This window comes from Dioscorea cayenensis, chromosome 14, assembly GCF_009730915.1.
Source record: "Dioscorea cayenensis subsp. rotundata cultivar TDr96_F1 chromosome 14, TDr96_F1_v2_PseudoChromosome.rev07_lg8_w22 25.fasta, whole genome shotgun sequence".
Taxonomy (NCBI): domain Eukaryota; kingdom Viridiplantae; phylum Streptophyta; class Magnoliopsida; order Dioscoreales; family Dioscoreaceae; genus Dioscorea; species Dioscorea cayenensis.
Genome location: NC_052484.1, coordinates 9516597 through 9543371, shown reverse-complemented (window position 1 = coordinate 9543371; position 26775 = coordinate 9516597). Strand labels below are relative to the sequence as shown.

The 26775-nt window shown below is 34.9% G+C and overlaps 1 protein-coding gene and 1 long non-coding RNA gene across 2 annotated transcripts; one reads left to right on the top strand and one right to left on the bottom strand.

Moving 5' to 3' along the window:
* The first annotated feature begins 9298 nt into the window (after window positions 1-9298).
* On the top strand, window positions 9299-15930 carry LOC120275269. The gene is made up of 3 exons (XM_039281797.1): window positions 9299-9878; window positions 11785-12192; window positions 14847-15930. Exons 1-3 carry the CDS (start codon window positions 9300-9302, stop codon window positions 15507-15509), a joined length of 1650 nt encoding a protein of 549 aa, XP_039137731.1. The 5' UTR covers window position 9299; the 3' UTR covers window positions 15510-15930.
* Window positions 12503-14829, bottom strand: LOC120275270. Its single transcript, XR_005541091.1, has 3 exons — window positions 14462-14829; window positions 13088-13149; window positions 12503-12538 (listed from the first exon to the last, which is right to left on the bottom strand). It is a non-coding gene; the product is annotated as an uncharacterized LOC120275270 (long non-coding RNA).
* Window positions 15931-26775: the final 10845 nt, after the last annotated feature.

Genomic DNA, 26775 nt, shown 5'->3' with positions numbered 1-26775 from the left:
ACTCACATAGATTGTTCAACAACATATCACACTTACACATTGTAGAGAAATGTGCCTTGGACCAGTGCTTTGGGTCTTACCCTTCAAACCATTTGTAGGCAGCCTCAGATAAACTCCTTAGCTCCCTCATTGCATCTTCGTACTCTTGTAGGTATGTAGCTCTGGCAGATTTCCACAAACAATCTTTCAATACTTTCCCTTTGTTGGTTGGTTGGGACTTGAAGTTGCTATACATATGCCTCACACAATTCCTGTGTTCAGCATCAGGCACTAACTCCATTAAAGCATCCACAAGTCCCTGCATAGTTCCACAACTGAATAAGTAATAGAATCACCAACATCTAAGTTAAGGTTACATAATAATTAAAACATAAGCAAAAAAAAATACCTTTTGTTTGTCTGACATGAAAGACCAATGGTAAGAATTCACTATCTCAAAATCTTGTATCAACAACTGAATGAACCAACACCATGATTGAAAATTTTCACTTTCAACAGCAGCAAAGGCGAGGGGATACATGCAATCATTGGCATCAATACCAACTGCCACCATAAGATGTCCTCCATAATAACCTTTCAAAAAACATGCATCAAGACTAATGATTGGTCTGCAACCAGATTTAAACCCATCTTTGCATTCTTGCAAGCAAACATACATCCTTAAGAATAACCTGCAATCCAAGTGGCAAATTGTTGTAGTTCCTATATTTGTTTGTCTAAGCTCTTGCAAATAATAATAAATCTTTGCATACTGCTCTGTTGCATTCCCACAAACCTTTTCTAGTGCCATTATTTTAGCCCGGTAACATTTACTCAATGAGACCAACAAATTAAAATCTCTCCTCACATCTTGTTGTACTGAGCTGATGGAATAATTTTGATCACTAGTAAATTTGTGCAGGTAGTGAGAGGCCATCCATTTTGAGGTGACATTCCTGTTCTTGATAACCTTGGAGCATGTGCGCTGACTAACATAGGTTTTTATTTGCCATGTGCTATCCAAATTATCTCTTGGATTCATTTTCGATCCCCAAAGTGCCCATGGACAATCCTGCTTACATATAGCTTTAATTCTGGCTTTATCATTCTTGACAAACTTGACATTGTATCTATTCCTTCTACCATACTGCCTCACTGCTTCTTTTAGTGTCTCTCTACTAGAAAAAAAGCATCCCTTTTTCTAGTTTTGCTATTTCCATATCAGTGTCATTGTTAAACTCCGGCCATCTTCTTTTTGAACATGCACCTACATCATCAGGATCATCCACACTATGCAAGGAATGTGAACTATCATCCTCTGAGTTTTCAATTTCATGCATTCCTTCTGTCATAGCACCAAGTAAGGAATCCGATTTGTCATTTTCCTGCACATCACCCATATCCCTTTCTATCCCAAGATCAACATTAATATCATACACTTGGTCATCATCATCCTCCATGTCAAAATCACTTTCATTGAATTCAGAGTCAGAACTATCAATGTGAGACCCAATCTGTTGATCAGAAACTACATTACACTCATCTTCTTCACAATTAGACAGTCTACTGTCAAACCCAAAGCAAGCAGAAATTACTTCCTCTGGACAGTTAGCATTAACTTGCAATTTTTTTAATCATATGCCACTATCATGCATTGAAAGAATAAAGTTTAGTAAATTTAAGTACATGTATTAACATTCTAAGACATATAAGAATATAAGCATAAAAAATTTAGTAAATTTAATTACTTATAAGTACAGGTATGTAATCTAAACACCCTCATTATTTTTTTATTTGGTAATACATAAGTTGGTTGATACTCTGACACATGGAGCATTAACATTCACAATCATTGCATCTTATGAATTAGTAGCAAGATTTTGATAGACTAATGGATGAACTAAAACCTACCAATATTTGACCGATGAACTATCTATGTATCAATGCCATTCACTAAACAATTACCATATCCCCAATAATATTGAGAAAACATATGAAATATAGGCAACTAGATTAGAAATTTCTTTCCACAATAAAAATTTTCTCTGAATTTAGCTACAGGACTCTCATAAAAATACCTAGATTTTTATTACATTACATAGAGAGCAAAAAAAAAAGGCATGTAGTGGTCACCTCCAAGCTTGATTTCATGAGACAAAAATCAACACTTAAATCACCTTGTTCTTCATGTTTTCAAAACAACTTGACAAAAATCAACACCAAAATCAGACAACAATGTTATTCTAGGGCAGGGAAAGAGTAAAAGAAGGGCTAGCTTCCGGGAAGGGCACCTACCTCAATATTATTCTCCTCCATCACACCACTCCCGTGATTGCTCTGTCTCTTCCCTAGCGCCATGCTCATCGAGTCCTTCCTTCGTGGATGAATGAAAAGGAAAGTGAGATAAAAGGGAAAATAAAAAAGGCTCACTGTAGAGGTGAAAGAGATGAAGCCATGTAAGCTGACGTGGAAAGTTGCCAGTGACGTGGCACGGCACGTCAGCTTGCCGTTAACGCCGTTCGTCAGGAGGACTTAATTGAAAGGAAATAGATAGTTTAGGGATGCAATTGAAATTTTTCAAACTTCAGTGACCAAAATAGGAACAACCCCATAGTTTAGGGACTATCTGGGTAGTTTACCCTATTAACAAATGTGATAATCGCTATTAACTAAATCAGATATCACATCGGGTGATGAAAGTGGCACCACATTCATGTTTAGAAGATTTATATAAATCAAACTAGGCAACCGTAGAGGGGAGGTATACAACACCACCCATAGGGACCTACTAAACCCATTTGACCATAAACAGGATCTGAGGCATGGAACAGTGAATAAACAATATTGTTGCAGTGTTCTCATGCATGGATTTGACCGTGTGATAATTGTATAATTGTACATCATCTTACATTATTTTATGCACTTATTTGACACATATTAGGGTATTTATTTGGAAGATGGTGTTACACATTGTGTGAAATGTGTTTTCAATTGACTGGAAGTGTTTAATGACGAGAGAGAGAGAGAGAGAGAGAGAGAGAGAGAGAGAGAGAGAGAATAGAAGTAATTTGGAGCAAAAATGAAGGAGATAAAGTTCTCTCACATCAAAAACTTAAGGCCAGGCCAGACAAAACACTTTACAGTTAGACTTACGACCGAAAGCCTAATTAAGAGAACCTTACGGGCATGCTTATGCCTATAAGGTAGAGGAGCTTAGAGGGAGCAACACAAGCCGATAAAAGAGGGGAGAGGGGGGTGTCACGCACTCGGAGTCTCCACCGATGTGACGTGCGGCACTTGATCGTTGCTCTTTGATCAAGTCAGCCTACTTTGATGCCTTGGCAAGAATACGAACTTTGGAGGCTTGAAGCTTTAGAGGGAAAAGATCTCTTGAATTATAACTTGGGAACTTCTATTGGTTACAAATGAAGACCCTTTTGGCTATTTATAGCCTTGACCCAACCTAATGGACGGTTAGGATGCATTTGATCCTACGGTCCATATTAACCTTCTAGAGCATTCTACATCTCTCAATACAAATCCAAGAATTATCTAGGTCTCTCCCTCCTTCCTAGAAATTTCCTTCTTTTTTCTAGGATGATGGAGAAGACTCTAGATTATTCTACTCTTCATACACATAGGAACTTCTTCATACTTCTAGACCTATCTAGAAGACTCTACTAAGTTTACATGATACTTAGAAAATTTTCTAAGTTAGAAAGAGAACCTCTCTTCCTCTCGGTTATGACACAATGTCATGCTCCTTGGCGAGCCGTACCGGCTCCTATCATGCCAGGGCGTGACAGGGGGTCGCAAGTCCCATCTTGAGAAGTTTATGGTCCAACACTTACTACCATAAGTTGAACCGTAGCATCAAGATAAAAGATATTACAAGCGGAGCATACGGCTGTAAGATACATGTAAGGCACTTGACCCATCATATCAGACTCCTTATGGCCTCATTCTTACGTCTGTAAGGAGCCTGTAAGTGGGTAGACGTAAAAGATTCTATTGAGGGTTTTTGGAGGATTTTTTTATTTTTTATTGCCAAGCAAAGGGAGAAAGAGGGAAAATTTCTCCAAGTCTTCTACGGCAATCCATCGAGGAGAAGAGACTCACCCACCATCTAGCACACCATTGGAGCCATCAAGGAGCATCCTTGTTGGCATTCGTGGAAGATAGGAGGGTAGTTCAATGACATCTCAAGGGGAAAGAAGAAAAAAAGGGGTTTTCATGTCTTCATTCATTTCTCTTGTCTCTAGTGGATTGTATTATTGTTTTCCTTTGATAGAGAACTAATTTGTAGGGTTTAGGCATAGATGAAAAGATTTTACAATTTGGTTGACTTTGGTTGTGCATCTTGGATTGTGAGCCCCACCCCTTAATCAAATCCTAGCCATTGCTTTTATCTCTTAATCCTAGCCGTTGGTTTTACTTTCAATCTTAGCCATTGATTTTGTTTTTGTTTAGTTTCAAAACCCTAGCCGTCTCTTCAGTTTTTTTGGTTTTAGATCATAGGGGGAAAAAAGAGAGAGAGAGAGAGAGAGAGAGAGAGAGAGAGACTTGCCTCATCTCTTTCTCTTCCTTTTTGCGGGTGGTGTCGGCGACGAGGACGGGAGAAGGGTCTCATCGTCACGGATTTCATTTCACTGTTATTGTTGAGGTAAGGTTATGAGTTTTTGTTATTGCTCTTTCTTATGCTTGTTTGTGACATGTTACTAGTTAGGGTTAGGATTTGGTGAGAATTGATTTGATTTTAGTTTGAGGATAAAATTCAGAAAGTCCCTGTTAGCACAGTAGAGGTCTCTAATTTATTTCGAAGATCTAGAGATGGAATTTGGAAGAGATCAGAATATAAAAATTGTAGATCGAAATCTTGTTTAGCTTACTACGAAATTTCAGAATTTTTGGAGTAGTATCCTGCAAATTATAAATTTTTAGACGCAGGTGACGCGGACAGGATTTCTGTTCATCCCTTGAACAGTTTTTGATTATTTTCGTAATTGTAAGTTCTGTTTTAGATTTATATTTATATAAGAAAGTTATATAGGACGATGTTTGTTTGACTCTGCAAAATTTCAGAATTTTTAGTCATGTAAATTGTGAGATATGAGCAGATTTCTATAGGTGTGCTCAATACTATTTGGAGAAGAGTAATATAACAAAGTTATATAGTTTGATGTTACCTAATTACCTGAAAATTTTCAGATTTTATGCATCTATAGTTTGTGAGATATAGCCCTATTGGTATAAGTGTCTCAGATGATATTTCTGTGCATAGCCTGAAGAATCATGACCATTTTTGATAATCATGAAGATTGAATTGGATAAGGTAAAAAATAGGAAAGTTGTTCATTTCTGAAAGTTATCTTATTGTCGGGAAGATTGTATTACTTTTTGAAGTTATATGTTGTGAGATATTTTTTTATTACAATAGGCATGTCTCGAAACTCGTTGGTTTTACATAAGTATGATTTTTTTAATACTGGTGGCTTAAATTATGTAGGTCTCAAATCATTGTGAGGTTTGGATATGTTTTTAGATGAAGATGCCTAGTTTTTCTCATAAGTTTGAAATTTTTTTATTTGTGTTAGAATTTGCAAAGCTACTGCTGATTTTTAATCTTAAGGTTTGTAGGTGAGTTGGTTATTGGTCTTGACCATGGTAATTTTTGTTAGTGTTTGATTTGTTTTTTTGCATTCGTGTGAATTTTTAGAATTTGTTTACTTGTAATTCGATGGGTTATTTCCAAATTAGGACTTCCCGAGAAATACTCGATTGGTGTAAGAATTCAAAAAAATCTGGGTCGTTAATCGGGTAAGTATCCTACATATAAATCATATTATATGTATATACTCTAGTTTTTCGAACATCCCGAAAATTTTTGAGAAAAAAATAATGATTTTATGTATTTATTTGTATTTTTGAATTATTTATTTATTATTATTTTTTTGGAATTATTTTTAAATTATTTTTAAAGTTCCAGTTAATGATATTTTATTTTTGGATTAGAATTAATTGAAAGGTTTAAATATTTTTGTTTACATTTGGATTACTTAATTTTTTTGAATTCCGGATATTTATTTACTTTTCCGATTAATTACTATTGTGTTTTTTTCTTTATTATCTATTCATGTTTGGATTCAATTAACTCGGATTATTTTTGATATGATAAAAAAATGGGATCATGTGACTCGCAAATTACTTGCATTTTGCCCAAGATGAATTTTTGATAGTTTATTGTTTTGTGAACATGAAATATTTTGACAAAGTACTCGTAGTCCCCAAACTAACTTTGCAATAACCCTGTCACTAGGGGTTAAACACTGACCGTATCGACATGTACTCTGATATAGAAACTATAGTTTCCCACCGCTTTCCGTCGGTGAAGAATAACGCCCTTTGATAAATCTGGCTCGGGTCACCGAGGGTAAACTTATGAGTTCTGATATTCTGGCTCGGGTCACCGAGGATAAATATATGAGTTCTGTTATTTTGTTTTGGCAATAGTTGTTTGGGGAACCTATATGCTTGGTTTTGACATCTATGTTTATTTGAAATAAATTTGATTTCTGATTTTGATTTTTATAATTTTTTATTTTTGCAAATGATCCCTATAATTTTTTAGTGGGTGCTTACTGGGCTGTCAAGCTCATAATTTATTGTTTAATATCTTTTCAGATCAAGAGTAGAGTTGAGTGGCGGATAGCTTAGCGGGGATCGTTAGGCAATCGTCAAGTATTAGCATGTATTAAGTCCCGGTTTTTGTGGGGCTATGTTTTAGTTTATATTATTTTTTGCAATCCACTGAGTTTGATTCTTTGTTCTGTTTTGGATCAAGTTTTGAGGCCTTGTATGCCTACATGGTTTCGGCCTTGTAGGTGTACGGCCGTTTGTCGGCGTCCCAGGTCCATAGAGCTTTGTTCGGGGCGTGACATGGATACTCTTATATTGATTTGTTAATTGCAGTCTTTCATTGTTGAATTCAATTGCGTGTCTCTATTGTCTTGGATTCTATTATAGCCAAAGCTGTGAATCCATGTTTGATGTGCTCGTGTGATGAGTCGAGAGACCCACCTAACATAGACAAGCCGCAATTGAAAGGTATTACGAGTTCACCTTGAGATAAGGTAACTTGGAGTTTAGATTTCTCTTCTTGTAATCCTTCCAAGTGAATTAGCAAGGAATTACATTCGTATTGCAATCATAGAGAGTAGTTTCATGAAGAGATTTAAACTTTACTTTGGATGGGATTAAGGGCAATTACTTGGAAAGGAGAATTGTCTATACTTTGAATGCTTTCTTATTTTAGACAAGGGTTCATAGAGTGTGTTGTAGTTATAGGGTTATCTGTATCAGCACCATATGTGACCATGTGCTATTCACCTTCTGAAAAGGGGTAGGATATTTTAGAAAACCTCTCGGTTCAATTTGATTGCAAGAATTTATACAACTATTGTCTAGGACCTAACAAACACTAGGGGAAGTTTATGTCCAGACACCCCCTCTTCATACCTGTTTAGCCGTACTTTCTATTTACTCTTTCGATTCTTATTTTTAGTTTGCTTTCACACTGCACTATTTTGATTAGGTTAAGTGTCAGATTCAAATTAAGTACTAGTATTCTCTAATTCCCTATGAAGTGATACCCTTGCTTCTTAGCACACTTTATATTACTCGAACGACACGTGTACACTTGTGTTCTGTAAGTGATTACGGTTTTACCTATCACCATTTACCTTTGTCCACTCACCGCAAATGACTTTTACCACTAGGTTAACCCGTGGTTGACCTAGGTACATTTTATTTAATTTTGCGGTAGTGATTGTTATTAGAAAAAAAAACCTATATATGCAAAAAGATAAAAATAAGATACCTTCCCCATGGCAGCTATTTGTTGATTATTTATTTCTAAAATAATTGGGAACAATTCAATTTTTCCTATTTTTGCATTTCTTTATTATTTTAATGATTTGATTTTGAGAATTTGCCTCTATCTTAATTACATGCACCTGGAACACATTCCGGATTCGTATTTTATTCACTTCATAATGAAATTTTTGACTCCATATCGTGAGAACAATTAAAATAAATATCAATAAATGAGCAATAATAAGCACAATAGCATAATAAAAAAACAATAAAATAACATCACCTTTAAATTAAAAAATTTAACTAATTAAATTTTCTAAATTTTAGTCAAACAAGAGATATAGCATCATGTATATACTTACTAGTTATTATTGACACTTAGAAGTGTATTTTAACTAGTCCGAAAAACAAAAATAAGTATTTCTTCACTTCAAATAAACTGTATAAAGTTCTCCTAATTAATTATCATTTAACCATTATTTTATTTTGAAATTAGCTAAGAAATACGTTGCTTTATTACTTAATTGTCACTCATGATGAATGAGCTTTTGGTTCAGCTTGTTGATAACTTCACTAAAAAGATCAAGAAGCCAATGACTACCAACAGATTATGAATGACATTATTACAATAATATTATTCTAAAGCAAATCACATGGTCAATCAAAACAAATGCCCATTAATTAATGTAATGAAAGATGGTATTTAATCAAGAATGCCACTTTCTTGGAAGATGTTAAACGACAAGGCCATGCATATACGATGCTAATTAAAAAAATCTCTTCCTTGAGGTGTTTATCATATTGACAAGGACATATATGATATATGATATTATCTAAGCAAGATCTTTTCCTTGAAGTGTTTATAAAAATAACTCGAACATGCATGTAATAAGATGCTAATCAAGAAGATCTCTCTCTTGAAATGTTTAAAAGATTAACAAAGAACATGTAAGATGCTAATCAAGAAGATCTCTTCCTTGAAGTGTTCAAAAAAATAACAAGAGCATGTAAGAAGATAATTAATCAAGAAGATCTCTTCCTTGAAGTGTTTAAAAGATTAACAAAGGACATGTAAAATGCTAATCAAGAAGATCTCTTCCTTGAAGTGTTTAAACGATTAACAAAGGACATGTAAAATGCTAATCAAGAAGATCTCTTCCTTGAAGTGTTCAAAAAAATAACAAGAGCATGTAAGAAGATAATTAATCAAGAAGATCTCTTCCTTGAAGTGATTAAAAGATTAACAAAGGACATGTAAAATGCTAATCAAGAAGATCTCTTCCTTGAAGTGTTCAAAAAAATAACAAGAGCATGTAAGATGCTAACAAGAAGATCTCTTCCTTGAGGTGTTGATAAAGCCATGAATTCCTTGTTCATTTGCTACCCTTATAAATGCAGGGCACCCCCAATCAATGCACACTCATAATTACTTATATCCTTGAACGAACATGACAACATCCACAAGAGATTCCCATGAGATCAACATAGAGCCTGAAGGGCTACTACTGATCATTGAAGTGGCAAAGCAGGAGTTAAACTTTTTTGAAAAGCAAATGATGAAATGGTCAATATTTCAACTCACCCCATGGCCAGTGTCCATTCCAATAATACCTTCAGCTAGAATAGGGCCCTTCTACCAACAAAACTTCTTGCAGGTTGCATTTAAGAAAAGTGGGCCAGTCTTACGCTTTCTCTTATTGATTAATAAGCCCCTTGAATATGTTATGATGGAGATGAGAGAAGTCGTGGAGGAATTACGAGCACATTATTCATTTTTAGAAGACGTGTGGAGAAATGATGCAAAATTTGTACAACTTATGGTTTACGATGGCTGCCGCATTTTAGGGCTTCTACGAGATCATGATGAAAGGTCTTTACTGTATGATCGTTACTATGGTACCCATAAAGCTAGCCACAGACCTATTCCTGAATTGCAGGCCATCGTTTTGCTCGACAACCAAGTGCCCCTTTTGGCTGTCAAGATGTTATTACAAGTAGAGGCTCGCAGCAGGAATAAGCGACCACCGGTAAGTTAAATATATTTTTATACACATATATACATGCATACATAAATTCAAAAGATGACATTTAATACTTGAATTGATCATGATAGATAGGGGTGTTTTAAAATAATAATAATAAAGTAGATTTTATTTAAATTTTTTTTCAATTTTTTGACAAAGGTGATAAGCATGGAACTAGAAATTATCTGTTCATTTATTATGTAGAATTATTTAAACCATTTTTATTAATTAAGTATTTACACAAGCTGTTGATTATAATTAGAAAACCAAATAATAAAACGCTTATAAAAAACTCTCCTTTATGTTATATCTTTCGTATTATTTTTAAACTCTATTTTTGAAATAAATTATTTTAGAAGAGTTTTTTCGAAAACAATGTCAAACATATCCTATAAAAAGTGAGTTTTTTTCACAAATTTTCAAATAATATTATTAAATATATTTATATTGTCCGTAGACATAGGTTTTTTTTAATGTTCCCAACTTTTATGTTATTAAGATAATGAAACATATACCAACTCCACTGATGCAAGAGTGGTAATATGGGATTTTTTTTAACATAATTTTTTTTTTAAGATAATAGTGTTATTAATTTAAATCATCTCATATTATATAAAAAAATAATTGTAAGAAATTAACAATATCTCAACCATTAGATAGCCTATCTAATCTTATGACAAAAGAGAGCAAAAAAAGGAGAACAAGAGTTTAGATCCTTCCCTCCTTTGATGCAGGTACACTTGATTGAGCCAAAGCACTCTTCATCAATACTGTTCACTATGTCCATGTGTGGGTTTTTTTGTGGGAGAAACAATAGTTTCACCTCTATAGGGCTATAAGTGGAATTTTCTTAGAGGACCATAAGTCACAGTAACTAGTACACCTCTATATCTGTCTATCCCTTTAAAAATTCTATAGATGTGGATACTTGTGGCCTATTTGTTAATAAAAAATAAAGAAATTATCAGTATCACCTCAGTCAAAATTAAATATATTGACATTTTGTTTATATACCTACACCACAAAATTGGATAATTGATGAGCATATATCTTTATGGTTAACCAACCAGACATAAATACATAAAGAATGAACTAAATAAATTTGATGAAATTTTTTTATTTATTTTATTAAGTGGGTTTAATCGAAAGCGGGACAATTTGATTTTATATATATATATATATATATATATATAAAGTGGATAAACAACTCAAAAATTTGTCTCCCCTTCCTTTAAACATTTAAATTTTTAGAATTATAGTTAGACCAAAACATACCTTTTATGGAGCCCACTGAACAAAAATTTCATGGCTGATCCCTTCATTTGTTTCCAAGCATCTTGTTTATATTTTTATGAAGAAATATTTTTTTCCTTTGTATATAAATTTAAGAAATAATGTTTAAGTAGTATTTGGTATACCGGACACACAATAAAATGATATTTTTCTTTTTGTGTTAGGCGGATAAAGTCAAATCAACATAATTTGTCCTATTTTCATTGAAAATAATATTATGATTTTTTATTCCACATCATGGACAAAATTCTCCGACCATGTGAGAATCTATGTTTTTTCTAATTTTACATCGAAGCTTTCTAGCACTTTCTATGAGCGTATTTAATCTAAAAAACATAATTAACATATATAATTAATTAAAATCTCATTATATATCTTTACATGTCCATGCAAAAGATTTCATCACACATGCATACATATATATATATATATATATATATGTGCACCGCCTAAGCCTTGTTTTGTATGCGTATTCTTATATGTTTTTTCTAAATTGTTTGTCTTGGGTACGTAGTGTTATCGTATACTGTACATCATGTCCGTATTGGCAAAATGCTATCTCAAATTTATCACACCCAGTAGTAACAGTTGTTATATTTATATCTGACTAAAACAGATCGATAAGGAGATCAACAATCTAGTGTTCAAGTTTTTGGGAATGGATGATATGGTTGACAAAACCCAAACCCTAGGTCTACACATTCTTGATTTATACAGAAAAGGCATCATCGGACCACTTACAACTGCTACTAATGATAATACTAATGAAAGTGGAGGGCTTCCCATTCAGCGTCGTCCAGATTCACTGCAACCATTTCCATCAGAAAGGGGAAAAATACTCTCTGCAGTGAAGTTGCAAGAGTCCGGAGTGACATTTAAGAAATCCCTGAGTAACAAGATAACAGACATAAGCTTTGACAAAGACAAAGGCATCCTCAGCCTCCCACTATTCTTCATCGACGTAGCCACATGGCCAACCTTCCTCAGCCTCATGATCTTCGAGGCATGCCGCGTGGGACCCCACATGTCACGTCCCAGCCCCACAGCCGGGCCCATGGACAGATCGGCCACATCCATTGGGACCCGGGTCCCACTCGGGCAGTGCCTCGATTTGACCTGCAGTCGAGTCAACCCCTAACAAAATGGATAAAAAAATATAAAACAAAAGCACAAATGGAATACCATAAACTGAAATACTACAAGTATAGGCTATAGAAGCCCTACAGAATTCAAATACACCCCAACAGTTTCCAAAACACAGATACGATCGTAGTTCAAGTCTTACACTCACGGGGAAAAGGGTAATACGTAAATACTAATAGAGTAGGCAATACGACCCCCGCACCCCCGATCCTAGCCTTGATCTTCTCCTGCGAGAACAGAATTCACAGAGTGCATGAGCCACAAGGGCCCAGTAGGATCGCAGAAACACAGATAAAGTGGATGTTGCAAAATAATAGATCATAAATTATACAGAATGCAAAATATAGACATAATCCAAAATATGAAAAAAAATACGCAGAAAACAGTCATATACATCTCCATGGCTAATAACAGAAATCAACAGCGCGAGGCTGGATCATCGACGGTGAAGTCGGAATGCAAGCAGTATCACATCGAAAGCCGGATCTTCGACCGCAGTCGGGGGGTAGCGCTACTACAGAAAACATGTGCACATGGCTAGGACTTATTCCTCCTAGCTGGGCGAGCCAGGAATGGAGATGTACAAAAAACCGCAGAAAAAAATACTGAATACGTACATAAATACTAATTAAATGATGCAAATAAAAAAATAAATAAATAACAAGCAAGTAAATGAGTAATTAAACCAAACTATAAAAATTAAGGAAATTTAAGGAAATAACTTAAATATATAATAATTTGTCAGAAGTACGAAATTTGCGGGTGCGAGAGTCTACCTGGCTCCAAGCTACAGAGTTGGGTCCACCCAGTCCCGCGAACTAAGGCTCGCTACCAAAATCTAACCAACAAAAGCTATACTTAGAATTTAGCCTTGGGTCGGGCCTATCTACAACTAAGGCCCGAAGAAAGAATTTACAATTATTGCAAGATAAGACAAGCACAGTCAAATACCTATGTCTATAAATAATAACCTCGATATCGTAGTTCAAGGGTGGCAATTAAAATCCCAACTATCAAAAATACAACATATAAGACTATGTAAATATTCACATAAATGAGACGATTAATCATGCTTCTAGAAGCCACAAACAAGTGCACAGTAACCCTACAGTGGAAGATAATTAAGCAAATAGAAATTCCAGAAACATGCTTACAAGTGCTTGAAAAAAAAAACTAGGTTTAGATGACAAGTTAATACCAACAATGGCCTATAACAAAGCACTTAGGGTCTAGAAGGTCTTAGAGGATTAAATAATACAAATCAAAGTCTCATGCAAAACCAACCTCACATAATGACCAGCTTTAAACACCATTAAAGTTAAATTAAGGACATCCTATCAATGAATAAAGTAGCACAAATCCAAACAAACCCCAAGTTTAGACAAAGACAAAAAGTTCCAAATAAACTAAAGCATCAGGCTGCTACCATCACAATTAAATACATAACAAAACTAATAAGCTATCAAGATAAGATTACAAGAAGTCAAGCTTAAACCAAGGTGTGAATAAAATCAGCAACCTGAATCTAATGGCTGCACACTCAAAGCTCCAAATTGCAAGCATGAAAGCTGTCCTTAAAATAGCTAAGCAAGGATCTAACAACAACAACCAAGGTTTACACTCACTTACAACATTAACAAAGCTAAAACAAGGATTTAGAAGACACGTGAACAGTAATCCGAGAACTCAACTTAGTTTGCAGCTTAACACCACCACAGGCTTACAACCCTCTACTAAAATTAAGGGGGTTTAAAACTAACAAAACAATAAAACAGTCAAGCTTTTTAATAGAATAAAATCATCAAAAGGTTAAGGTCCCATGCCTTACCATTTACACATACAAGATACAAATAAACACATATACTCACAAAGCATGATTATCAAATGAAACCCTCCAAAGTTTAAGCATGTTGCAAAAAGAATAACCAAACTGAACACAAACAACAACAGTTAAGCTTCAAGGATGCAAGAACTAAGCTTTAAGCTTACAAGAATTCAAACAAGATTAGTATTCTTCTAAACAAAAAGGTTAGGGTGCAAGCCACAACAAGGCATGGAAGCAACACAACAACCCACAAGAACACTCACAAACCAAGCATAGAAGGGGGATCTAACAAGAAGCTTCAACCACAAACTCCCTAGATGCTAACCTGAAGCTTGATGAAGAGAGAAACGGTGAATCTTCAGCCTCCTTCGCCGCTGCCGAACTCAAGCAATGCGACTCCGAGCTCCTCCTCACGGCTGGCTTCTTCAGTCCGAAGTTCAAAGGAAGCTTGCCACCTCTTCAGTCCGAACTCAAAGAAAGGCTGCTAAATAGAGGAAGGAGGAGAAGAAGATGAGGAAGAGGAAGAGTGCCTCTCTCACCAACCATGACAAGACCGAAGCTTCACGGGGAGAAGGAGCCAGCTGGGTGAGAATCAAGTTTGCAGAGCAACAGTGTCAGGAATCCCCATAACTAGTCAAACAGTCAAAGGGAAGTAGGAATGTCTCTAGTCAACCTGGTCAACATGACCAAGGTTGCAAACATTACACCACACGAGGCTGCAATATCAACTCCAAGAGACAATCAAGGAACTCCAAAGGCAATTCTTCGAGCAAGACCAAAGGGCAGATCAGCAAGTCCCAGATCAGCAAGTCCAAAGGGAAATCGACGAGCTAATCGAAAGGGAAATACTGCCCAAGCTATTCATGGGAACACCCTGCGAGCAAGTAATCCCTTGGCAACTCCCCAAGGAACACCTCCAGCTACTCCTTCATAAACTCCAAAGTCAAGCCCATATAAGTCAAATAAGGCAACTGGAGGGCTATGGCGAACACGTCACGTCATATATTTTCTTCATGAGAGAGTTAATTGAATCGGACAGTGATGTGCGCTTGCTCAAGTCCAAGGGAATCATATTTTTGGATGATGAAAATGAGCTGGCTGCTGTCCAACTTCTGAAGATTCTCACTACTGTTGTACACTATCCGACAGCTAACATTAAAAAACTTCGGAGAGAGGTGAATGAATACAGCCAAAGGAAAATGAATAGATTGGTGAAAACGAGAGTGAATAGATGGTTGAATATACTTATGAATCTGTACTTTGACAACCCTTGGTCTACTATTGCCGTCATTGGTGGTGTGATGATCCTGGTGCTCACCTGTCTTCAGACTTTTTACTCATTTCTCAGCTACGAATACCCCAAGGGCGGTTGAAAGGTGATTGAAGAAAGCTGCAAAGGAGAAGGAAACAGAGAAGATTTTAGTGAAATATATATATGCAGATATTTTGATATTAAGTTGTGTATTGGTCTGTTAAATGTCTGGGTGTGTATGCGTTTGTTTATCTGAGTATGTTTTTGTTTGAGACTTTGAGTGCGTCCCAGTGTTTGTGGTATAATTTGAAAAGTTGAGCATGTTATTTATGTAATTTCAAAAAGGATTGAAGTTGGAATAAACGGCTGAGATTGCTTCATCAGCTCAATTGAATAAGTTCGAGGCAAGTCAAGTAAGAAGCGGTTAGTTTATTGGTGTTTTGACATCTGTCTAATGACTCATCACACAGATAAAGATTGTAAAGCTAATGTAAGAACAATAGAGAGAATGAATGAATGAATGCTGAGCTTTCTCTTCCTCATTTTTCCTCTGTTTTTCATGCTTATGTCTTCCATATTTGAATTTTAAATATCTCAACAAGGGCAAAAGCTGAGCAGTCTCTACATTAATTGCTATTTGTTATTATATCAAATGGGTTTATTAGATTGACTTCGTGGATTTGATTATGTGGTTGTGATTGTGAAGACAATTTGTTGAAACAGCTACACATTTCGTCTAAACTGTATCAGCTAGGTGCCTATATGCTTGTGAAGATTGTGTGCATGTGACGATTTAATTTCAGCTCATGTGTGTGTGTGTGCAAATTATGAGTGTTCAATCCATGGTAATGTAATGGTTCAAATCTGCTTGCTTCACAGCCTTGGATTTAATTATTAGTGAATTTCATTAAATATTTTTATTGTTATGCATCAAGTGTATGAAGTAACAGTACTATAATAGTTCAAATGTGTGTACATCAATGGTTTATATTATTATAAACTAAATTGTTAGTTCTATATACTTAACCATTTTTATAGTGGAAGTTTTGAATAGTTTTCTGATCATTTCTTGCCTAATAAACTATAATGTCACTAAAATTATGCACTTTCACCAACATGACTAGGAGTGGGAAAGATATAGTTGCTTTCTAAAGTATACAGTGCTTCAACATTTTTATGTTAGCTTGATTAATGTACAATATGGTTTTTCCAAACTGAAAATCATAAAAGCAAAACATCTCTGAGTAAATTATAAGCCTTTCTTGGTACTTCTTATTTATGGAATTTGGTATATTTTAAGGGATAACAGCCAAGTCAAGCTCTCAAATGATGTAAATATATCCATGAGGACACTCCACTACAAGAGAAATCTTAAATCGGCATGAAAGGGAAACTCCCTTTCCCTTTGTTCAATGGTTGAGGGTCTTTCGGAAGGGATGTTGGAACTCCGTTGTTCAGTCGAAGTAATCCTCAAAGTACTTCTCCGTTAACGAAAAAAATTGTCAAATATATAACTTTATAAACAATATTTTTTTTAATTCCGTAATATACAAATTTAATAATTTTACACGACGACAATAAATGTAGTGCCAAATATATTTTAAAAAAAAACAATTTATTAATATTGTGATAAATATAGTACCAAAAACTCAAATATAATAATATATTAATAGCATGTCAAATACCGTGTCATAATATAAATATAGTTATATATTAATATCTTGTTAAATACAGTTCTAAAATACAAATATAGTCATATATTAATACCGTGTCAAATATCGTGCAAAAAATACAAATATAATAATAGATTAATACTGTGCCAAAAGCGGTGCAAAAAATACAAGTATAATAATATATTAATACTGTGTCAAATACCGTGCAAAAAATACAAATATAATAATATATTAATACAGTGCCAAATATAGTGCAAAAAATATAAATATAATAATATATTAATACTGTGTCAAATACAATGCCAAAAATATATAATAATATATTAATATTGTGTTAAATTGACTGCCAAAAATATAAATATAATGATTTATTAATACAGTGCGAAAAATATAAATATGATAATTCAATAATACCGCACCAAAACAGTGTCAAAAATATAAATATATTAATATGTGCTAAATACAGTATCAAAACTTCAAATATAATTATATATTAATTCCGTGGCACTACAATGTCAAAAATTTAAATATGATAATATATTAATTCATTGCTAAATACAGTGTCAAAAATTTAAATATAATAATATATTCCTGTGCTAGTGCCAAGTATTTAATAAATTAATTTTCATTAGTAATGACAATTATAATAAAAGAAAAACAAAATTTATTTCTTCAAACTCCATCACTTCCCCAATCGTAAAACCCCATCTATATTGCTCACAAATCCTAATCCCCAACCTCATCTCTCTAAGCATAGAGTGGGTTGGGTTGTAATCCTCATTGTCGGCATCATCTGCAAGCAGATCAAGCCCCGCCTCTCTTGCTCACCAGCCCTAATTCGCAACCCCCACCATTGAAGCTCGGATTGGGTTACTTTCCTCACCGTCAGCATCGTCTCCTTCCTTTTTTTTCGGATCTCGCGATTCAGTTCTCCCTTCTTTGGATCCTTGAATCCCTCTCCATTTGGTGAGCGAGCGAGAGATAAGGCACCCGAGCTTCATTTGGTTCTAATTTCCATAATCGTCTAGGGTTGGGCGTGAAGATTGCTTGATTTATGGGCAGCACCAAAGGACTTGATCTTTTCTTGCATCTCGATCTTGCAGGCGGTTGCGTGGTTGGTGAGGATTTCATTTTTTTTTTCTTTTTCCCCCTTTTCTTGTTTTTTTCTTGGGTGTTTTTGGGTGCTCGTTAAGGACTTAGAGCTATTTTTGGGGTTTGAATTCCAGAGTTTCTTTAGCGGCTGTTGCTATTTAGTTTGGAACTAGGGTTTAGTCGGGTTGGGCTTGTGGTTTCATAATTGATTGGAGTTTTACGGTTATGGTAGTGGTTTAGCTGGATTTTTTATAGTGAGAATCAGGTTTTGGAGTGCTTGCATTGTGTTAGCATTTTGAATCTGAAGAGCAGTTATAAATCGAGTGGCACATTTACATTTAATTAGTTAATTAATTATTTTTTTTAAATGGAGTTTTGAATCGATGCTGTAAGTCTTGATCTTTGTAAAGTTTTCTTCAAGCATTTTCGAATTAGGTCTGAATAGTGAAGTTGATTTTTTTTTTTTTTAATTTATATTTCTTTGGTTGTATTAAGGAGTTTCTTGGAGTTTAGTTGTACTTTATGTACTTCAATTGTGAAAGCTTTGCTGATCTTTTCTGCCTTTGTAATTGTAAAGTTTGAGGTGAGGTCTTCTCTTGTACTTGCAATCTCTTGAGGTGATGGAAAGTCTAAGATTATATTGTTCTTCCATGTATAAAAGTCTAGGTTTTGGATGAACCATGTGGTTGTTTATTTGTGTTTGATTCCTTATATTATTCATTTGCCTTGTTCATTGGTGCCATATGCTCCCTAACATTCTTCATTAAGGGCATGTTCTGCTTGTTGTCAGTTTGGACATCCTTACCAATAACAGTCACCTGGTTTGCTGCTGATGTGTTTTTATCCAGAATTTGATCGGCACATTATTTGTTTAATTTCCTGAATGCTCAGCACAATTAGTATTTTGTTTCTGTTTATTAGTTTTAAGGTTTGCATATAGTGTTTGTATCACTTGCATAGACAGAGAGTCCTTTATATTTAAGGTTTTCATTATCTTCAAAGCCTTGTTCCGGTGTGTCTAATATCATAATTCAAGTCAATTGAAGTTATGTTTGGTTTGCATTTTGGTAGGATGAAAAGGAAGAAGATCTTCCATTTTGCTTTGAGAGGGTGTTCTATCAAGGTATTCTGTCTGTGGGATCGAAAATATGCATCTGGCATCATGTCTGTGAAGAAGACACTAGACGATATATCGAATCACAAATATCATATTTGTTTCGTGGGTTCTTTCATTCCTAATAGAGGCAAGCCTCTACTATTAATTACCCCAGATAGTATCTTGGGAACCTCCGATTAAGAGCAAAAGTAAAAGTAAAAGCAAGAAGATTTGCGAATTATAAATCCAGTTATTTTGTTATATAAACATATTTATTACATCACTTATATATATATACACATATATTTTATATCATTGCCGCTGCCTGTGCCTTGCCACTGCATTGCCTGCCTGAATACCATATTAAAATAACAATTTTTTTTGTTACAGTCTCGAAATAAGTCACCACTGCTTACGCCTTATCATTGCGCTGCAATATATATCTCATTGCTGTCTTGAGATAAATTTAGCCTCTACCTCGAGATAAGCACCCTTATCGTTGCTTTGAGATTAGCAGGGCATATTTCTTTGCTATCATTTGCTTGCATATTATTTTCAAAGTTTTTAATTTATTTATTTTAACCCACACTTATCATAATGGGTTCTATTTATTTATTATTTTTTTAGAGGGCATTTATTTATTTTTTATCATGCGCATGCTTCTCATCATTCATCAATTTTTTAATGGTGGGCCCATATGCTTCTCATTTATTTATTTATTTATTTTGCAATGCACATATGCATGCTTTATATATATATATATATTTAATGGTGGGCCCACCTCTTTAAGTCATGAATATGCATGTAGATTATAGTATGTTTTCTCATCTTTTTCATATCATTTATTCACTTTCACGTGGTGGGCTTTTTATCACCTGAATCATACACGTAAGAATGCATGCATACATTTTTTTCTTATTTATATATATGTTTTTCGCATGATGTCTTATATATGATGGGATGGAAAACATGGAAGAAAATGTATATTGTCGGCTGGAAAACATATAACACTTTGGACAACAACTAATACAATTTAGTGTTTATCCCTTTGTTGCTTATCATCACTTGAAGATTTTATTTTATTATCTTTTTTTAATGAAGCCTTGACTTCGCAACAAACAAAGGATATGTCATGACTATTATTCTGAGCTTCTCAAAAGCAATTACTCCACTGAGTCATAAACTGAACTGTGGGTTGCTAAGCAGGGATCACACCCTTTAAACGTGTTTGCATTATCTGGAATGAAATGAAGTGCTTGTATGGGAGATCTCCTTTTAGTCCTATTGGTCTGCCTAAGAATTATAGTAACTCCTATTGAGTTGGTCAGCAACACATTCACACACCTATATGAGCCATATGAGCATCATACATCACATCTCTTTCTAACATTTAATCAAACACTTTCTATGTGCCAAACACCATTCCATTCTTCACATAATAATTAATCATGGAATTTTTGGTAATCAGGTCCGTGCAGAGATCCAAATCAAAGATCCGGCGACCAGTGATGAGCTCGCCAAAACAAGAGTATATATGGATCATCAAGTTCTGGGTGAGTTTATCATCGTCAAATCTGAGCTTCAAGGCCTGGGCATGTACATATCTGCATGTCTCGCTGGACTTCCATCATTCATTCAAAGAGGGTGAGTACCCTAAATCCTGGCGGCAAATGATGAAGACTTTGATGAAACTTGTGTGTGTTGCTTCGGCCTCTTGTTATTGCAAGATGGGCACTTGTATTGTTTTACATGCTCAGTTCTTGCGATAGTAATCTCCACACATTTGCCATGGAACCAATTATCGAAAACACCACAACAGGTCCATAACTAATCTGATGCATAGTTCTCATCACATGTTCCACATAGTGTTTTCTCTTCTCTCATTTGGATATTTATCCTCTTCCTTTAGCTGAATTGACTTCATTTTTCTTTTTTTAGTCTGAGATTCTTGTCCTCGCAAATTGGAATTCATCTTGGATTTATTATTGATGCGTTTGCTGGCTATTATCCTCACTTTGCCTTTTTCATTAACAAGTTCATATATGGTTGGCTATGTATGCATGCTTCTTATTTATTTTTATTAGTAGAAGGACAAGTATTGATGTCAAAATTTTATTATAAAATAAAGGCTCTAGTTTACAAAAAGTTTGCAACTTTATATGGACGATAAGGACATTTGCAACTAGTCAACATGATGAAGGCTCTCTTTGAAACTTTTCATTTGGCTTATTGGTGCCACCTATTTGAATTATCCTCTCCAAATTCAGCATTCATCTTTGATCAAATTCACATCACTCAGATAACCCTGGTTGTCGTTTGCATCATAGAACTGACGATACTGAACGCAAGCCTGTTTCATCATCGGGGCTCCAACATTGCAGATGCTTCCTTTCGGACAATGAACAAGAGGATCCACATTTTGGAAATCAATCACAGCCTGATTCATGACAGTCTCAATCTCATTGAAAACCGTCCCAGTATTACCTCCGCAATAAAGCCAGGGCTGGTCTCATCTTGCAATGTCTGCAGCTACGTAAACTACTCATCCAATAAACCCTCTCGGAGCATGGAGTTCGCCAGCGCTGCAGGATATTCCTTGTTGTATAACCAAACCAAATAGAGAGATAGAGAGACAAAGAGTGAAAGATGATGAGAAGAGTGGAGTCTCCTAAAGATGATTCATTAATGTTCCTATAGACGATGTGCGATCAGCAACAAAGTTATGCTCAAATACAAGCCCATCATCAACCATAAGGCTAAACGCATCTGTAAGAATCGAAGAGGGCCTACTGCATTTCTGCTATCAAGAAGATGGTTGTGATGCCAGCAAGCAGCATGCTCCAATCAAGAAATTAGTTGTAGAATGTCCTCGGGGCCGCCGGTTGAGACCATTCAGTCGATATTCTCAAAGTCGCATGACAGGAATCCGACAGCTCTTAGTCTCATTCCATTTGACAGAGAGGCAGCGATAGCAGTAGTGATAGCATCAGTGGCAGCTTCGACGGTGTCAATAACGATGACAGCAACAATGCACAAAGATAGCGGCATCAATGGAGAGCAGCAACACCATCAAGAAACTACGGTAAGCGACCGCGGTGAGCAGCAGCGGCGACGAGCAGCAGCAGCGAGCGGCAGGCAATAGAGGCAGCGGGTAACAATGGTAGCGCCTATCATCAGCGACGCCAATGAAAGCATCAGACATGATTGGCGGCATTATCTCAGCCACTCAATCACGACGGCGGCTTCCTTGACAGGCAGCAACGGCGAGCAAGCAACGGTGGCAACAATGAAATTTTTTTTATATACGTATGTATGTGTGAATATGGGAGAGGGAGAGAGATCTGTACCCTCTCCTTCATCTTTTCCTCCTTTTTTTTCTTCTGAATTTTTTTTCTCGAATTTTTTTCGTCCTCCTTTTCTCTTTTTTTTTCCTCTTTTAAAAGCTTCGCCCCTCTTATCCTAATCCCTAAACCCTTATCCTAATCCCAACCTCCTGTGAGATCACAACGGATAGGATCAGATTTCAATTTTTTTTTATTTTCAAATTTGAAATTTGAAATTTAAAATTTTAAAAATATTAAAAATTTTAATTTAATTTAATTTAATTTATTATTATTTTATTTATTATTTATTCATTATTTATTATTTTTTTATATTTTTTTCTTATTTTTTTAAATTCACTTAATCCCAATTCACCTCGGGATGTGTGTTCAGGTGTTTCGGGATGTGTGTTCTAGTCCAAGACAACCAAATAATCAATTAAGATTAAGATTTGGATGTTTAAATTTAATTCTAAACATATCCATGATTTAAATTTTTTAATTAATTTAGGATTTGGGTTCGATTAGGACATATGTTACATTTTTTTTATATATAAACAAATGCCCCCTTCCTACTTTTCTCACGAAATTCTCTTTGGTGAGTTTGAGTGAGAGAAGTAGAAATCCCCAATCCTTTCTTTTGTCATGGCCAATACCTCTCAACCTTTTTGGGATATGGCCCAAAATTGTAATAAGGTCCCCCAAGGTCAAGCCTTCATGCGCAACACTCCTATCTTTGATTTTGAAGTTGAACTCGCAATCATATATGAAGGAAGAGAACAATTAGAGTGCGTGAAGCGCTATCCAAATCGTATGGCTATTGCCAAATTGTCCACAATCCGTTGGTTTGAGGACGGCTTGATTGATACAATTTGTTTGAAACTCGAAGGAGAAGTAAAAGATTTAAAGACATTCGAAATCATTGGATCTAGAATCATCAATCACCGTCCAGGATGGAGGGGTGGGGAACCTATCCAAAATAGTTTAATTGATCTTCGGTACTATACAAAGTGGGCCAAATTCATGGTCAATAACTACTCCAAGGAGTTATCTGAAGCAAAATTGGTGGGCGGGATTGTGGCTTCAGTCGGCCGCTATGATTTTGACATGAACTTTTATAAAGCATTAGTAGAACTATGGTGTCCCCAAACCAATACTTTCCACTTGCACGGAGAAGTTAGGATTTCATTATGGGACATCAAGGAATTGGGAGGACTTCCAATTACCGGAGACATTTATGATGAAGTCATACCTCCTAATGACACAATCTGGCGAAGGTATGACCCTGAACTTTCTGTTTTAAGAAATCTTTTTGACATCTTTCAATGGCTCCCAAGACAAAGCGTCGACAAAGATGTATTTTTTGAGGAGGTGGAGTTTCTTAGGAGATCAAGACATAGCTCCCGTTATAGAAGGGTTCTAATTCCTCTCCAAAGCCTATTTTCATAGCAGATTTAGTTGCTTTTATAGCACTTTGGATTTGCTTTTTTATTATACCGGGTGATCGTAAGGTGATTAGACCAGGGGTTTTTATGATGGCATGCAACATCGCGCATGTGAGGAGAGTAGCTTTTGCCCCTCCAGTGTTAGCGCGCTTATACTTGGGCTTAAATGCCATGGCTAAACATAGAAAAGGGCCCGAATTCTCTACCACAGTGTTCCCTGCTCATTTCTTGTATGCTTGGGCTGGTTATTATTTCCGGAGCATATATCTCAAGAGGAAAGTAGATGACAATACTTCAAGTATCCATGGGTTGCTGAGAATACTGAAGATGATACAATTTATGAATTCCAGTGCGACTCCATTTGTCAATCCTGAGTATGTGAGGAAATTCATCTGACATGAAGGCAATTTCATATCTCGCCTTTCTCGTTCATGCATCATAATGACGAGACAGTGCGAGATTCCAGATACCCAGCTGGGCCCAACGTATTGGATTCTTCTGCTTAAGTGTGCAAGAGATCTTTTTGCAGAACCTTATAATCCGCTCCGATTTGGGACAGATTCTTGCGGGGTACTGGCTTCATCTTTCTCGCCAGAAGATGTCTAGCTCATTCTACATCCCTGAGCATGACAGAGAAGGAAGACTTATACTTGTCTACGCATAGGAATGACTGAGGATTGTTGAAGCCTTTTTCCAACAGAACTATTCATCTTTGATCCAAGATGATTTCAGAGACAAGAGAGCCATTGATAAGGAGCGAGGGCAATCTTCGAAGAGCCACAAATTTATTAATGAAAGTATATTCATTGATTACACTGACCCTACTGTTGACCCAGTTGTTCCAACAAAACGGCAAAGAACTGAAAGTATGCCAACTTCATTTATTCACTTATTTATCTAATTTTTATTATTAAAAGCCACCTTTCCTTTATTTCTTCACAATTTTTTTAATGATTTTTCTTAAATAAAAATTCTCATTCAGAAATCTTAAAGATTTCTCTATCGTTTTCTCACGATTTCTTTTCAAAAATCTTAAAAACTTCTCTTTTCTCAAGATTTTTTTTCTTAAAAACTTATCTTTTCTCAAAATTTTCCTCTTTTCTCTTTTCTTTTCTTAAAATCTTAAAAAAATTTCTCTCATGATTTTTTTAACGATTTTTTCATTATTATTTTTTTTGAAACTCAAAAATCTTTAAAATTTCTCTCTCATGATTTTTTTTAATGATTTTTTTTGAAATTCAGAAATCTTTAAAAAGATTTTTCTTTTTTCTTCACGTTTTTTTCCAACGATTTTTTAATGATTTTCTTTCTTTCTTTTCAATATATATATATTTTAATGATTTTTTTTCTTTTTTGAAATTAAAAAAATTCAAAGATTCTTTTTTTTTCACGTCTTTTTATTCAAAGTCTACCTTTGTAGCTTTACACCTTTTATTTGACTCAAAGTCGAAATTTCATAAGACTTTTGTTTGGCTTAAAATTTAGAGTTTGTTATTTGACTTAAAATCTGAATCTCACTTTGACTCAAAATATTTGGTCAACAGGCATACAAATTCGGAACACCCCATTGGACAATGTTAGGGTTGTTCATCTTCCTCCAAGCATTGATGATGCTCCTCCATTAGGTCTAGAGATGCACATGAGCTCTCATGTTGGTAAGAAATATCACTTTCTATATCTCCTTCTTTTTCATCTATACACTTTTAATGAACCTGATGACATCTTATCTCAAGATCAAGTAAACACACAAGGCTTAAGTGTTGGCGCCAAGGAGAACATTGGAGTCAGCGACGACGTTGGGATGGAAGACAACATTGGAGTAGAGGAAAATATTTGGATAGAAGAAGCTCTTCCTGATCCACTACAAGGTATTGCTATTTTTCTATTAGTTTTTTAAATATATATATATATATAATTTTTTTAACCTTATGACATTTTTGCATATTAGCCCTTCAAATTCCTAGGAATTTAAGGAGTTATGCAACTAGGCCCTCTAACTTTTCCCTTTTTTCACATTTCTCCACAATTTGCAAATAACCCCAAAACTTTCACATTTTCATATTTTCTATGGTTTTATTTTGCAATTAAACACTCTAGCTTTCATATTTTCACACATATTCACAATTTTGCATAGGAGTACTCAAATATTTTTATTTTTTTCACATTTCCCCATAGATTTTGCAACAAAGCCCCTTTTTTTAAATATATATTATTTTTTTTAACATATTCTTTCATGCAAGTTCCCCCAAACATTCCTTTTTCATTTCTCATTCATTTTTTTTTAAAATAATTTTTTTTCAATGACTTTTTTGCTTCTTTCCTTCCTTTATTTAATTATTATTATTATTATATATTTTTTACCAAGTTGTACCTTCTCTTTCTTTGGGTTTCCACATCGCAAATATTTTTCTAATAAAAATATGAATAGGTCTATAAACCTATTTTACTCCTAATTCATCATCAATATATGATTTGAATCATATGCACATGGAACATGGTCAAACATGCATTTATCATACATTTGAATGACATGAAACCCACGATGGGGTCCACCAAGCATGTATGGTGGTATAAATCCAACATTCATCCAATTCATGTATCCATCCATGAGAGATAAGAAATCATGCATCATATTTCAATGAGGGTAACTCTCATATATGTGTAAACAATCATATTTCAACATTTTCTCTCTTTTTATTTTCTTATCATTTTCTTTTCACCCCTTATTTATTTTAAAATTTTTTTCCAATTAGGGGATGCA